Genomic DNA, 14,108 nt, shown 5'->3' with positions numbered 1-14,108 from the left:
CAAAGGTTTAACCCTCACAACATAGGAGTCTTGCTGTTTTTTTAATAGGTGGACATAGATTCAGAAAGAGAAAAGAGAACAAGACACAAACGCCACTAAACTTTTATGAGATATCACCACAGATTATGCAACAAATAATCAGACAGCAGTTAATACTCCTCAGAAATTTAAGAGAAAGAAGTGACATAGTCAAAAATGAAAGAGAAATAAAAAGACCTGAATACCTGTCAAGGAAAGCCAGACCCTACAGATTTAATCAACAAGATAAAAAAAGAAACTTGTGAATGACTTTTACTGACTTTCTTGCTTTGGCTATTTTACTTTTGCTGAAGTCAAAAGTTTATCCCACAATCATACAGCCCCACTGATTTCAATTAACAAGTATATTTATGGGCCTGATTGCAATTTCTGCCAAAAAGTACTGATCAGATGCTGATTACCAGTTCTGATATGTCATTAAAAACACATGAAGTGTAAGAATTTTACAAAGAATGTACAATATTTTGCTTGATTCCAAATCTTTTATACCAGTCTAGTCCGAATTGTGACATTGCTGCACACTCCCAGAGCAGAGCTTTCAGTGAGATAAGTCAGCAGATAAACCAGAGCACGGAGTTGTTAACCCCAAGGCCACAGTCAGCTCTGCTTTTCTCTTGCTGAAAATTGACAAAACAGTGCAGCAATGCTCTTGGACTAAGACCAATACAGCAGGACTAAATGTTTGAAGGATTAAGAAGCCTCCAAAGAAAGAATTTTTCATATCAAACTATCAGGAAAGATCACTGCAGAATAAACAGAAACAGACACAGACGGACTGCAATGGCGCAGTGGCAAACACTAACTCAGGGCATGAGAACTGACACGGCACCTTACACCTACAGAGCAGAGGTCTCTTCCTGGGATAATGAACTTCAGGTTTTTTCTGGGATTGCAGGAAAACTTCAAGGTAGATTTATGATTTTATCTGAGAAAATGTAGCTAAAGCCTCCTCAAGACCTGCTTCCTCAAAGACACATTTCCAAAGAGGCCACATCTCAAAGGCTGCCTGAAGACATCAGCTAACAATTACAGCTGCTACATCTCAGTGCTGCTGAAGCCTACTCCTTACTAGAGAATAATGTGATGTTTACAGCATCTGCTGCCTAAACACAAGCCATCACCCTGAGAAAGAAAGACTGGAAAGGGCATGTTCTGACCCCCTCCTATCTCCATCACCTGGAATAGGATCAGCAAAGTCTAGTGTTTCTCATCTGAGCAGCAGAGTTCAGTGTTTCATGCTGCCTCCTCTGGAAAACCAAAGAGATTAATCCAACTTCCAGTAGCAAGGAGTTGGTTCTGAGCAGCAGAGATCATCCATGGCTTCCTGCAACACCAATATCCTGCCCTGCCATCCCCGTGATGAGCACTGTCAGTCAGTGCCCACTGTGGTCAGGGACAGTCCTGAACAGCCAAACATAGGGGATTTTCCATGCACTGTTCCTGTGCACTCCTGTGGCAAACCTTTCCCCTCTGACAGAGGTTAGTGTGTAGCAATCAACAGAAACATCTTCCTCAGCCTCCTTCTACAACCTTAAACAAATCCTCAAGGGATAAAATCTTCCAACCTGTCTTAATTCCCTATGGGGAGCTGAGAGAATAGATTGGAAAAATGCTTGATCCTTACCAGTTCCCAATGAATCGGGGATCGCTCTGGTCAATATACACAGTTGTCCTAGGATCAACATAGAAACCAATAAGGAGTCCTCCTAATAAGTATCCAGCTGCAGGTCCAAGTGCTCCCATTACATACATGATGGCTGAGGAAATAAAAGGTCAGAGTCACAGTTCAACAAAATTAATGTTTCATTATTTATTTACACATGAAATCACAAAATAAATGATGTTTCTTTAAACAAGAAGTTCTGCACGCTAAAACTTGAAGGAATCTTTTTTGCAACCAAGTCAGCAACTTCTGCCTAAGTGACATATTAGTAAGAAGATTACTGCTTTCTGTACATTTTCAGTCAAATTATGCAAGTATACATTATTTTGGTATTCTGGATGGAAAGCATACCTGACTTGCATAAAATTTTTCCTATTTGGCAACATTTCCTTTAAATCAAATCAAAATTATTTAACATATAAATTTTTTAAAAGTCTAACTAATGGTAGAGAAACAGAAAAGCAAAGAATAAAAATTGTAATCAAAGAGAATATAACATAATAGAATTAGAATGTACAACATTCTAATTTAGTTACCATCAGTCTAATATTGTCTATAAAAGAATGGTCCATTTTAAGAAATCAAATATTCCTATTTCAGAGATTGACAGAACACAGGTTCACAAAAGGAAAGTGCTATTTAACTAACTTGTTATCTTTCTATGGTAAGGCCACCCACCCAACAGATGAAGAAAAGGTGATGAATGTGGTTTTTCTGTACTTTAGGAATACTTTTGATTCTGTCCCTCACAGCACCCTTCAGGACAACTTGTCCAGCTGTGGCAGGAGTGGCTGCAGGCTGTGCTGGGTGAAGAACTGGCTGAAGGGCAGAGCTCAAAGGGGGCCACTGGTCACCAGTGGTGCTCCCCAGGGATCAATTCTAGGGCCAGTTCTGGTCACAACACTTACCAACAACCTGCAGGCAGGAGTTAAATCCACCATTAGCACATTTGCTGATGATCCCAAACTCAGAGGTGCTGCTGACTCTTTGGAGGGACAAGAGCCTCTGCAGAGGGATCTACACAGACTGGAACACTGGACAGTGATCAATGGCACAGTTTAACAAGTCAAAACACCAGATTCTGCAGCTGGGACAGACTAATATCAAGCAAAAGTATAAACCGGGAGAGGAGTGGCTGGAGAGCCTCTCTGCAGAAATGGATCTGGAGGTGCTGGCTGGCAGCAGGCACAGCAAGAATCAGCAGCATGGCCTGGAAGCCAACAGGACAAAGCCCATCCTGGGGTGCATCAAATACAGAACCACCAGCTGCTCAGGAAAGGTGACTATCCCACTGTGAAGGGCACTGGTGCAGCCTCAGCTGGAGCACTGTGTGCAGTTCTGGGCACCACAATTTAAGGACGTGAAGGTCCTTGAGTGGGTCCAGATAAGGGCAACAAAGCTGGTGAGAGGGCTGGAAGGAATGACCTGTGAGGAGCAGCTGAGGATTTTGGGCTTGTCTAATTTGGAGAAAAGGAGGCCTCAGGGCAAGCTCATTGCTCTACAGCTTCCTGAGGAGGGGATCTTTACTCGCTGAATCTTTTCTCTCTGGTATCCAGTGACAGGGCACATGGCAGTGCTACAAAGCTTCACCAGACGAGGTTTACATTGGATTTCAAGAATCATTTCCTTATGAAGAGGGAAGTCAAACACCCATGAAGGTTTCTAGGGAGGTGCCAGAGTTATCAGTGTGTTAGAGGCATTTGGACAATGCCCTTAGTAACAGGTTTTAGTTTCTGATCAGCCCTGAAGTAGTCAGGCAGCTGGATGAAATTATCATTGTAGTTCCCTTCCAACTGAAATGTTCTGTTCTATTCCACTCCATTCCATTCCTCTACAATATCTCTTTCCTTCCTTAATACATCCTGTGGTACCCATTCCTTCTAAGATGCTTCTGCCCTGCTTCCCATACAGTCTGGCTGTAAGTAAAAAAGGCAGGGGGGTGGAAGGGTTGGTCTCTGCTCTCTGCTCACGAATCTTGTATCACCAAAACTCAGGCTCCAGCACAGCAACACCTGCTCAGCAGCTGCAGATCCTCTAGCAGCACATGAAAGAATTGATTATCTAATTCTCTGTAACTTTCTCTCTAGGTCCAGATGGTTATTGGACCAGTCCCTGTCCACAACAGGAATATCCAGACTCCATTCTTTCTGGTCCCATCCTCAATCAGACATGCTGAATCCCAGACTGAAGCAGCTGAAGAAGCTTAAGTGAGTTATTAAAGCTTGAGTTTCCATGTTAGCTATTACAGCAAATTATATCTCAAGAATAAAATAAGCAAAGAGGGATCACTAAATCTGCCTGATTAAACCAAAATAACTTGCACATTTCCATCTTATGCTTTGAAATAAGAGAAGGAAGAAAAGCAGCATTCCCACAAGTAAAAATAGAACCTTATTGCAGTGAAAAAAAATCACAGAAGCCACCACAAAAGGTAAAACTGCCTATACTAAAAAATGCTGCCAGACCACAAACTGATTACAGTTTTATCACTTTTAAGTCTTTTTTTTGCAAACACATTTTTGGTTTTTATGAAACTGAAATTTTGAATAAAGAGATTTTGCTGAAGTCCTTTTCACATAATGGTTTTCAGAACTCTGTTCACTATTTAAATTTATTCCAGCCATGTTCCCTACTGATTGATTGTTAACAATTCTCTGTATGCCTAAAATGCTCCATCAGACATTGAAACTCTGCTCCTTAGCAGCAAGTGGTTAGATAAATCCCACAGTAACTGTTATTTGCTAAAATTCACATCATGAGGACGAAAAAAAACCCCAATAAACAAAAAACTATCTCCACACTCCCACAAACAGTAATAAATTTTGTCCTACTAATGTTTCCTTGGAAAATTGTTTCAGACAACTACAGCAAACTCAGATCTCTAAAAATCTTTAGAGAGGAAACACAAAGGGAGTAAAAGACTGACCTAATCCATTCACTTTGGTATTCAGAAAAAATACTTATACTGCATTAATTCAGCTTTAGTCCCACCACTGAAAGCAGCAAAATGCAGCAACTGCTTATGTTTCAGATCACTACCCAAACAGAGTATTTTGTACACCTGGAAACTTCAGAGGTTTTCCTTGTAAGCAGAAACACTGCACAATAAAGATAAAAGTAACATTGTACACTGTTCTGCTTTAGAGGAAGAAATCCTGTTGACAATTTTAAAATTAATATATGCTGTTCAGGCTTCAAGATGCTTTGTTTTTACTATAACTTACAGGCAAAATATCACTTTCTGAGTCTTTCAGAAAACACAGAGCCTCCACACTTCTGGTCAATGGCAGCAGGTAAGTTTGTAAAATTGCCACTTTAAGATGCAGCATCTTTTTCAGCATCTAATAATGGTCACTATCAGAAATTGGACACCAAGTGCAAGAAACTGATTTAGACTTATAAATGAGACTAAACAGAGCATGGCAAGCATAACATTTCAGTATTTCAAAATTTTCAGTATTTCAAAATTAGGTACTTGAAAGAATCTGCCCCAAACTTTCAAACCTTGCTGTGCAAGTGAAGGGCAAACCAATTCCATAAGTCACCCTGGCACACTACTGAGAGGTTCTGGACCCTTAAAATTCTGGTCACAGCCCTCACAGCTATATTCAGGAATAAAGACTTTTTGATTCCCAAGTAGGCCACCAGGATTACTGGATGATATAGGAAGGAAACTAAACTGGAAACAGATTCAATTAGGGTATCATCAAAATTGTACCTGCTTCACAAATAAAAATTCCTATGGAGAACAGTTTCAGAATTTTTTCCACTCAGAACACTAGAAGGTCTCCAGATTTTGGATGAAAAAGGTTCAAAAACATGTAGATGATGCATAAGCATCCTCCTTTCAGCCTTCTGCCAGGGATTTCAGCCAAGTCTTTTTGGTCCTCCCTCTTCAGGCCACAATCTGGGATCTTGATTTAGGGAGTTGCACAGATGTAACAGCCAAGACCTTTCAAATGGAAGTAACAAACATTTTTATCAAGGGACATGCTGGAGTACTGTGATGCTGAGGCAGGGCACAGACTATCCAGATAATTGTTTTAAATTGCACCTAAGGAAATCCAGCATTTGTCTCATAGCCATAGGCTTGACTGGTGCTTAGATTTGCAAGCTGCCTTACTATTCCTAAGTCACAAAGAGCTGTGTTGTAAAATAGCATCAATATGTCCTTTCCCATGATAAAACAGAGGTGATGTACATTCCATGAGTTAAAAACTCTACTCCAAACCACAAATCATCTTCAACAGATAAAAGGAGGAAACCATTGTTAATACAGACATATGGGCTACAGCATCAATCTGAATCCCTTCTGATTGGGTTGCACTGGAATGCAGATTGCATCCTCTGAATTACTGCATTAGCCATGCATGTTCAATGCTGACAAGTTGTATCACAGTTCTGTGTGAATATTGGTCTCTCTAGGAAAGCACATCTGCAGGTCACCCACACCTACCCAACTTCACAGAACGACAGAATATTCTGAGCTGGAAGCCACCCGTGTTCCTAAGTGAACGGCCAGCACAGGGATCAAATCCACGACCTTGGCATTAACAGCACCATGCTCTAACCAACAGAGCTGATCTCAGGGTGACTTAGAGCCATCTGAGAACTACTCATGACATTCAACACAACCAGCTTAGACTGGACCTGGCAAAAGCTTTCCCCAGAAGCCTGTTGGAGCATGCTGCTGCTGCTGTCATGCAGGATTCTAAGTCTCCAGAGGAAAGCACAGGTTGGTTTACTAAAATTACACGGCCTTTAAACAAGACAATTTCAAAGACCAAAGACCTTGTGGATTCTTTAAAAGTCTCCCTCTTCTCCAAAGATCTTGGTGTTGTGGTTAAGAGTTTCCATTACCAAGCAAATCTCTTCCTCTGGGTGTACTTTCTCTTCACTGATGAGGGACAGCCTCTCCCAGCCCTCCCAAACCTGGTCTTTCAGATCATAGCTCTACCTCTGACACAAAGTGTAGGTAAGTAAAAATATCCTGGTGTGGAGAGACTTAGTTAAGTGACCATCTTCCCCCAAGATATCTAGCCATGGCAACTTTAACTCCTTGAAGCTTTGTACTGGAGGAGCTTCACTGCCTCACTAAGTATGTCCTCAGCATGGCTTATCTCGGGCGCTACACCACACTAGCAAGGTGGTCTAGTTTCCAAACCACAGCTGGCTGTGGCTAGCCAGGCTCAGCCATAAACTGCCATCACAGCTAAGATGCTGGATGGCAGAGAAAAGGGGAGTCAGAGAATTAGGAACCAACTTACATAAGCAATTTACCTATCCACCTGAAATAAGATTAAACAATGTCATTCTTCACCACAGAAAAGCTATCCTGGGACATGCTGCAATGAATGCCAATCTGACAATGTTTGACAAAATTATTACATTGTCTGTTGCTTTGTTCATAGAGATTCTTCTTCAACAGGAGAAAGCTTTACATACAGCCTATTGCAGCACACTCTTTTTGACTACAGTAAGATGAGCTGAATTCTTTGTGGGTCTGAAAATCTGGGTTCACATCAAGTGCATGAAAAAACTTTGTTGCCAAAGATTTTTTTGTAATCTACCTACACTACCTAATTTATTCAATGGGACAGAGGTTATAAAAATACTGTGAATGTCCTTTTCCTCTTCTTATTACACCAAAAGACATCTTCAGTAGGCATTGTATATGGGAATATATAGCATTTGTCCCTGTGGCACCCTCAAATGCATTTGTGAACCCTCTGACTTTGCCTCTTTACATTAGTCAGGCTAGTACCAAGTCGCAAGACACATTTTGTGAGGAACAGAAATGACAAATTAGTGAGCTACAACAGGTTTGCTTCCAGGTTCTAAAAACACACTTTCCTTAAAAAAGTAAAAACAAAGGCATATAATGCTCAGTTCCTGTCATCTCCTCTGTGTGCACACACATGTCACCACACAGAGTTTATCACTGGAGGAGGAGGAACATTTCTGAAAGACCCCATTGTCCAAATCTTGGCAGCATATCACCATAGTACAACTGTTCATTTCATACATGTGTAAGACAAGCAGAATTTGACCTTTATTCTGTTTTCAATGGAAGTTTAGAATTTGCAAAATCCTGCAAAAGCTACAGGGTGTATTCTGAAGGCATATTTTATATATGCATACAATTATGTATATGAATGTTTGCTACTGTCAGAATAGTAGAGTAACAACACAAAAGTGTAATAGATTTTGTAGGATACTTTTTAGGTTATAAAATCATAATCCTTTTATATCTGTAGATTTCAAGTTTTTACTCCAAAATCTTAACTGTCATTAGCATGAGGGTATTGATTGGAAAACAGAGATGCAAAAGACAAAATCAATCCACTAGAGTTGTGAAGTAGACTAGTAAATCCAGAAGTGTAATTTACTTAATTGAAGCAGTAATTCAGTTCTCTAACCCGCTGAACAACACTCCCATGAAAGAACAGCACAAAGAAGAATAAAGAGAACACCAAAAGAAAAGATTCATGTGAATTTGCAAGGAAAGCCCTGTGTTACAGATTACTTGTTTACAATCTGAGGACTGAGCTTTAACAGAAGTGCAGGATGATCTTTATATAATCTTGAGTATTTATGTGCCAAGAAATTTAAAGGGCTATAGGTTAAAAAAACAGTCGCAGGGTTACCACCTGGAGTTTTGCAAGCAAGAGAAGCACCACCATGCTGTGGTACCATAGCATCCTCTCCAGTGCTAGCAGCAGACATTTCCTTGGACAGCTGCACTGTGCTGTCACTGGAGAACAAGCAGCACTGTTATTTCTCTAGGGTATAGAGCAGGTTTTGATTTCTGCACAGAGCAAAGCTGATAGACAGAGGTTTCAAAGGGGAACAGGTCCCAGCTCTCCCCTGTTTCTCTCATGTCACAGCACTGTTATGGGATAGCAAGGATCAAGCATAAAGGAGCTTTCAAAGAAACATTGCTCCCTTTCATAAAGGCGTATTTACCTCATTCTGTCTAATTTCACTACACAGAAGCTATCCCAAAAAACAGAAGGTTTAACTACTCTTTTTAGCCTGAGGACACAAAACTGAGATGTGAGCAGAAGCCAGGCAGACTTCTCAAAAGCTTTTTAGTCAGGAAACCGGTTCACTTCCTTCTTTTCATCACAAACGCACAATCAAACAAATCTATACATGCTTTAGGATTCCTTCTTTAATGTGGTTATTTGCTCAGGAAAAAACAATGCTTTGAGCATTACTGCAGTTCAGATAATAATGTCCAGTTCACATCTTTAAATCACTTCCTTTCAAAATGCATTAGTGTTACATTACTTTAATAGTCTCTCAGATCCAGTGTTCCACTCAAAACAATAAACAGAGCAACAAAACTACTTCAGTAGCCTCTCTTGATCTTTGTATAGAATATGTTTGTCACTGTTTTAACAAGCAGATTCCACAGATCTGGAAGACAAATTTATAGAGAAACATAATTAAAGCAAAATTTTACATGCCTACCATGGAACAGAAAATTAATGGTCCAGCTTACCACTCCATTTAAAAATGCTGGAAGTTAAATAAAATTGAAACATATTTTATTTAATTTAAGTGACTTGCCAACATCAGATGAAAAGCACCAGATTTTTTCTTTTCTCTTACAGCTTTATTACTAAGATATCATTTGTATTAAAAGAGGTATCATTCCCTGATTTAAACAGTTATGGTGCTTCATGCTTTGTATTCACCATTTGTGGTCATGTTCCAAAACATTATAATCATTTTCACTGGATCCAATTCTACTATATCCATTAAAAAAACTCAGGAAAGCAAGCCTAAAGAAAACTAATTAAAATAGGCTGTCTGTCCCAATCTGTACTTCTTGTATACATTGTAGTGCTGCTCCAAGTCACTGCTACGCTGCAGAGCCACAGTGCCTACAAAGCAATTCAACTTACACTACAATTTCACAGACTCAGTACTTGTCTTTTGGTTACATCCACAGGTGTCTGCATCCAATCTAAAATCCAAAAACACTGAAAATACCAAAGAAGAAAAGCTTACACTTGCACCATGGTATTTCAGCCTTACAGATACTTGGCTAAAGAAATGATTGCCCCAAGGAAAATGACTCCAGTGCTTAAAATGAGAGTCTTTATTGCTTTATTCCTAAAACCTGAGAACTGTGGAAGTAGAAATTCCAGGGGCAACTGGAGACTGTCCCATTCTTTAAAGACAGCTGTTTTGCTTGGAACACACAAATATTACTTGGGAGTTTTCATCAAATCTGCCTTTTCTCTCTTTATAGTCACCTATAAATAAACATTTGCTGATAATATTACCAAGAATGACTTGTGGTTAGCAAACAAATATGAAAAAGACACATCTGTTGAAAAAGATTAGTGAAAATGGCCGCAATTTCTGAGTGCAATTTCCTATCAGTGTGGTTAACTCAATTTAGACACCACGTAGAAAGAAATTCTTATATTAGATAATTAAGCAAATGAAGTTTTATCAGCTTAAGAAGTTCTAAAACCAAATCTAACACAAGAATCTTCTGGTCATAATGGTATTCTAAAAGCACATAGAATTAACTTCAAGCATATGGATAGTCCCAAGTGAATTGTTTGCATGACCAAAGATATATGCATCTATACTTGCATGATCAGAACCTAAACTGAAAACAAAGATGTCCTGATATTCTCTCCACGAAGTCAAAGGCATTGGTAACCTAAATAGATGTTTGGGATTTTCTTTAAATAGAAGTGTCAACAACTGCTTAAATGCATGAGTAACACTAACCTTTCTTAAAACTCCCAATTTTTTTTTTTCCATACATAGGAAATTTTGATATGGAAAAGTTCTTTTATTGAATTTTAGGTCTCAGATGCACACACAACTTGTGCTGAACAGAGTCAGAATGTCAGAAGAGAAGCAACAGAAGGCACAGCTCTGCTCTTGGCTGTTACTTTCTGGAAATCAGCTCTCAAAAACGCTGCACATCTTCAAGTTCTTTAAGTTTATGGTGGCATGTTGCATTATTAACATGAGGTAACATATCCTATGAAGTTGACTAGGCATGAATTCCCAAACTGTGAGTTTTCAAAAGAGCATGTTTCTTAAAAAATGTTTTCTTTTGTGAATAGTAAGGCAACTAGACAGAGACATTGACCATTTGTGTTAACACCTACTGAGTAACTCCTTGGTCCCTTTCTGAATTCTTGGCCTGTCAGCATCCCAAAGTTCTGATTACTCCAAAGAATGAAACAATGAAATGTCATAGAAGTAGTGCCCACTTCCATACAGAAAATTATCTACTGAATATAACTATTATTAACTAAATTGTAAGCAAACTACTACTCTAAATTATTTTTAAAGCCTTTAACCAATAACTGGTTAGATAATAATTAATAACTGGCTAGGTAATTTCACTGTATTATTTCCAATCAATTCAAACACTGAGAGCTAAATCCACAGTCATGAATTTAACATTCACATTCAGAGTATTCTTGAACCACTGAGACTCCTCTCTTGAAGCAGGCAGGATTTGGCACTTCTGCACTAACACTCAGTGGTGTTCCTACTAAAAGGACACTGAAGCTGTTGGCTATCTTTAAGACACTAAAGCAGCCTCTTGACTCACCGGCATTCTTTCCATGAGGTCATGTCAAATGCGAATATCTGATCTCTGCCTTTTAATTGCTTGGCTTTGGGGTTTTTTTAATGGTTTGGCAGTTGAGGTTACATATACACATTTAATTTTCACTAGTGATTATCCCCAGGCATGTGCTTATAGACTGTGTTGATCTCAGCTTCTTAAAACATATTTTCATGTCTTTAGCATTATTTCTAACTACACTAGAGTGGGCAGGATTGTTCACTTGCATGTCATCCCCTTTTCTTCAAATATCAAACTGTGAGAAATATCAAACTGTGAAAGCTGTGATTTGGCCTTCAAGTGGACCTCAACAGGCAGATCCCAAATAAGAAAATATAGAAAAAAAAAGATCAAACTTAAAATTACAGATTAAAAAGGTCTATAGCTTCAAGACCAGTAGAACCTAGACCAGAAGAGTATTTCAGAGTTTTTGTATTATGATTTGTTTTTTATTTGTTTTACATCATATTCAGGTAGTCTAAGAGTACAAGCTAACAGGTCTTCTCATCTCTCTGAGCTGGGAGAATCCATCCCCTCCCAGAGGAAGAGCAGGGAAGAGCCCAGTGAAATTTACCAGGCACAGAACCAGATGTTAAGAGTATGCCATCATGAACCATCAGAAGAACCAGGAATAAGTACTAATTCCTTAGAAAAAAATCTATATATACTAAATACCCAATGTCTATGGATGTGGCTTTTACTGTGCACAAACCAGCTAATGGCACACAAATACCTGTTTTTCAGAGGCAGGTTTGACATGAATTCTTTTATACTTCATCATTATTCAAAGCCAGTTCCTTTGTGCCTAGAAAACAAAATGTGAGGAAGGAGCAGAAAGAGACCAAATATCTACTAAAAGGGAAGGTTAGGTGCTGATAGTAAGCACACTTATATATTAATTTTATTCAGTTTTGCTTTGTCCCACCAGCAAGAAAACAGAACAAAGAAGTAAAGGGGTAAATTATTTCAATCATATTCCCTCAGAATTCATTTTCTTTCAAAAATTGGTTTCTGCCTAGGAGGCATAGGTTAATTATTGAAAATGTTGGTGATCATTTTTCCCTTCACTACCTCTGGCTAATAGACTGCAAAGAAGGGCAAGCCACACAGCATTTTTTCTTATTTTCTTTGTAAATTGCACTTACATTTTCATCTTTCAACCGAAACAACAGTAATTACACTTCATTACTCATATCTGACGCAAAATCTGCCTGTAAGCAAAAGCCCATTATTCCAGCAATTTGCAGATGACCCTGTGAGTTTTAACATCTATTGTATTGCTAAAAAATTATTTTGCTACATTCAGAAAGGCTCAAAGCTGCAATAGCTTCAATAAAAATATATTAAACAGCAATTGGCAAAGTGAAATGCAGAGCTGTATAGTCATATTTGAAACAACATTGAATATATTATTACAGGTCAAAGAGTCTGAAAAACATTTCCATCCATGTGTAACAGTTATAAATAGAGATTATTTATTTTAGCTAAAGGACAACACCACTATTTTATGAAAATCTCCAAAGCTTCAAAATACAGTCTTTATCTTTATAGGAACAACATTGTTTGGGCACTTTCACAAAGCTGAAATTATGGTGAAATATTTGATTCTGGAAATAAAACTTCAGTTTTCGGTTCTGGGTAAGGATCCTTCCTCTGTTTTCCACAGAGGGATCGTAAGATGTGAGAGCTCATGCAACTCCATGTTCTGCTTGGGGACAAAAGAGTTTCTTGCTGTAGCACCAAACTGAATCTCTTCATCCCAGCTATGGAGAAATGCCATCAAGCAGTGCCCCAGCAAATACTTCCCTCCTCATGGTTAAGGAGCTATGAAGGCCCCACCAGGGAGAAACAAATTGTCCTCAAACAACCCTGACACTCCCGACACAGCCCCATGAAACAGGATACAGAAGCACCAAGCTGCTGCCGCAGATCCCTGAAAAGATCCTCCTAAATCTGATAAAGTGACATGAACTGTTAGAGATATTCAAGAAAATCAGAGAAAATGAAATGGAGATCACAGAGAGTCAAAAGAGGTGAACACAGTTTTGTAAGAAACCAAAAGGCAGGAGATTAATTTATATTTTTGTTTTGTACAGAAAATCACCACAGACACAGATTCTATAAATAAATATGATGCTATAAATGTATTTCCTTAGACCATTTTAGTCAGGTCCTGAAAGAAACAAACCTATGCCTTATGAGGAAAGGTAGATATTGACATGCATTGCCAATAATAAAATAAAAATTGCAAAAATATTTTAGTTTGACATTTTAAGTAATATGTTTTACATGGTTTGCTTTGGTTTGGTTTTGTCAGTTTGCTTTGGTTTGGTTTTGTCTCTGAGTCAAGCAAAAAAGATTATTTTTTAAATGCTAATCTGTAGTCCTACATAAAGATCAAAAATAATTCAATGTAAGCTAAATATTTCAACATGATCAAAACCAAATAATTTTCTCTACACAAAAACCCTAAATCACTATACCTCTATAATCAAGATTGAATTGTATCATAATTTGTCAGAGTAAGACCATCAGAACATTTTTATCAGTGTTATTAAAAGGTGTAGTTTAAAATCCATGTGCAGCTTTAAAAAAATCACTCTAACAAAAGAGTCTCCTATTACAAATGGTAATATCATAGCTACATTTGTCTTTCTTTTTAAGATATAAATTGTCATTGTGATTTACAGCTCCATTTGCAGCTCATTCCCAGTTCCAATAAGATATGTTAATAAAATACAGAAGTATTACTAATTTGCAGCATGGGCATTTCCAACAGAAAACTATTTATAT

The 14,108-nt window shown here is 38.4% G+C and overlaps 1 protein-coding gene across 1 annotated transcript in view; it reads right to left on the bottom strand.

Annotated features, from left to right (window-relative positions):
• SLCO5A1 (solute carrier organic anion transporter family member 5A1) overlaps window positions 1-14,108 on the bottom strand; it is a 67,554-nt gene that overhangs the window by 32,955 nt on the left and 20,491 nt on the right. The window contains exon 2 of the mRNA XM_054285000.1: window positions 1,664-1,796. Within this exon, the coding sequence (XP_054140975.1) occupies window positions 1,664-1,796 (133 nt within the window). The remainder of the gene's footprint in view (window positions 1-1,663; window positions 1,797-14,108) is intronic.

Source organism: Melozone crissalis, unplaced genomic scaffold, assembly GCF_028551555.1.
Source record: "Melozone crissalis strain CALT ecotype California unplaced genomic scaffold, PUWL_Pcris_2 ptg000042l_1, whole genome shotgun sequence".
Classification (NCBI taxonomy): domain Eukaryota; kingdom Metazoa; phylum Chordata; class Aves; order Passeriformes; family Passerellidae; genus Melozone; species Melozone crissalis.
Note: the sequence above shows the minus strand (reverse complement) of the source record. Positions and strands in the feature narration are given on the sequence as shown.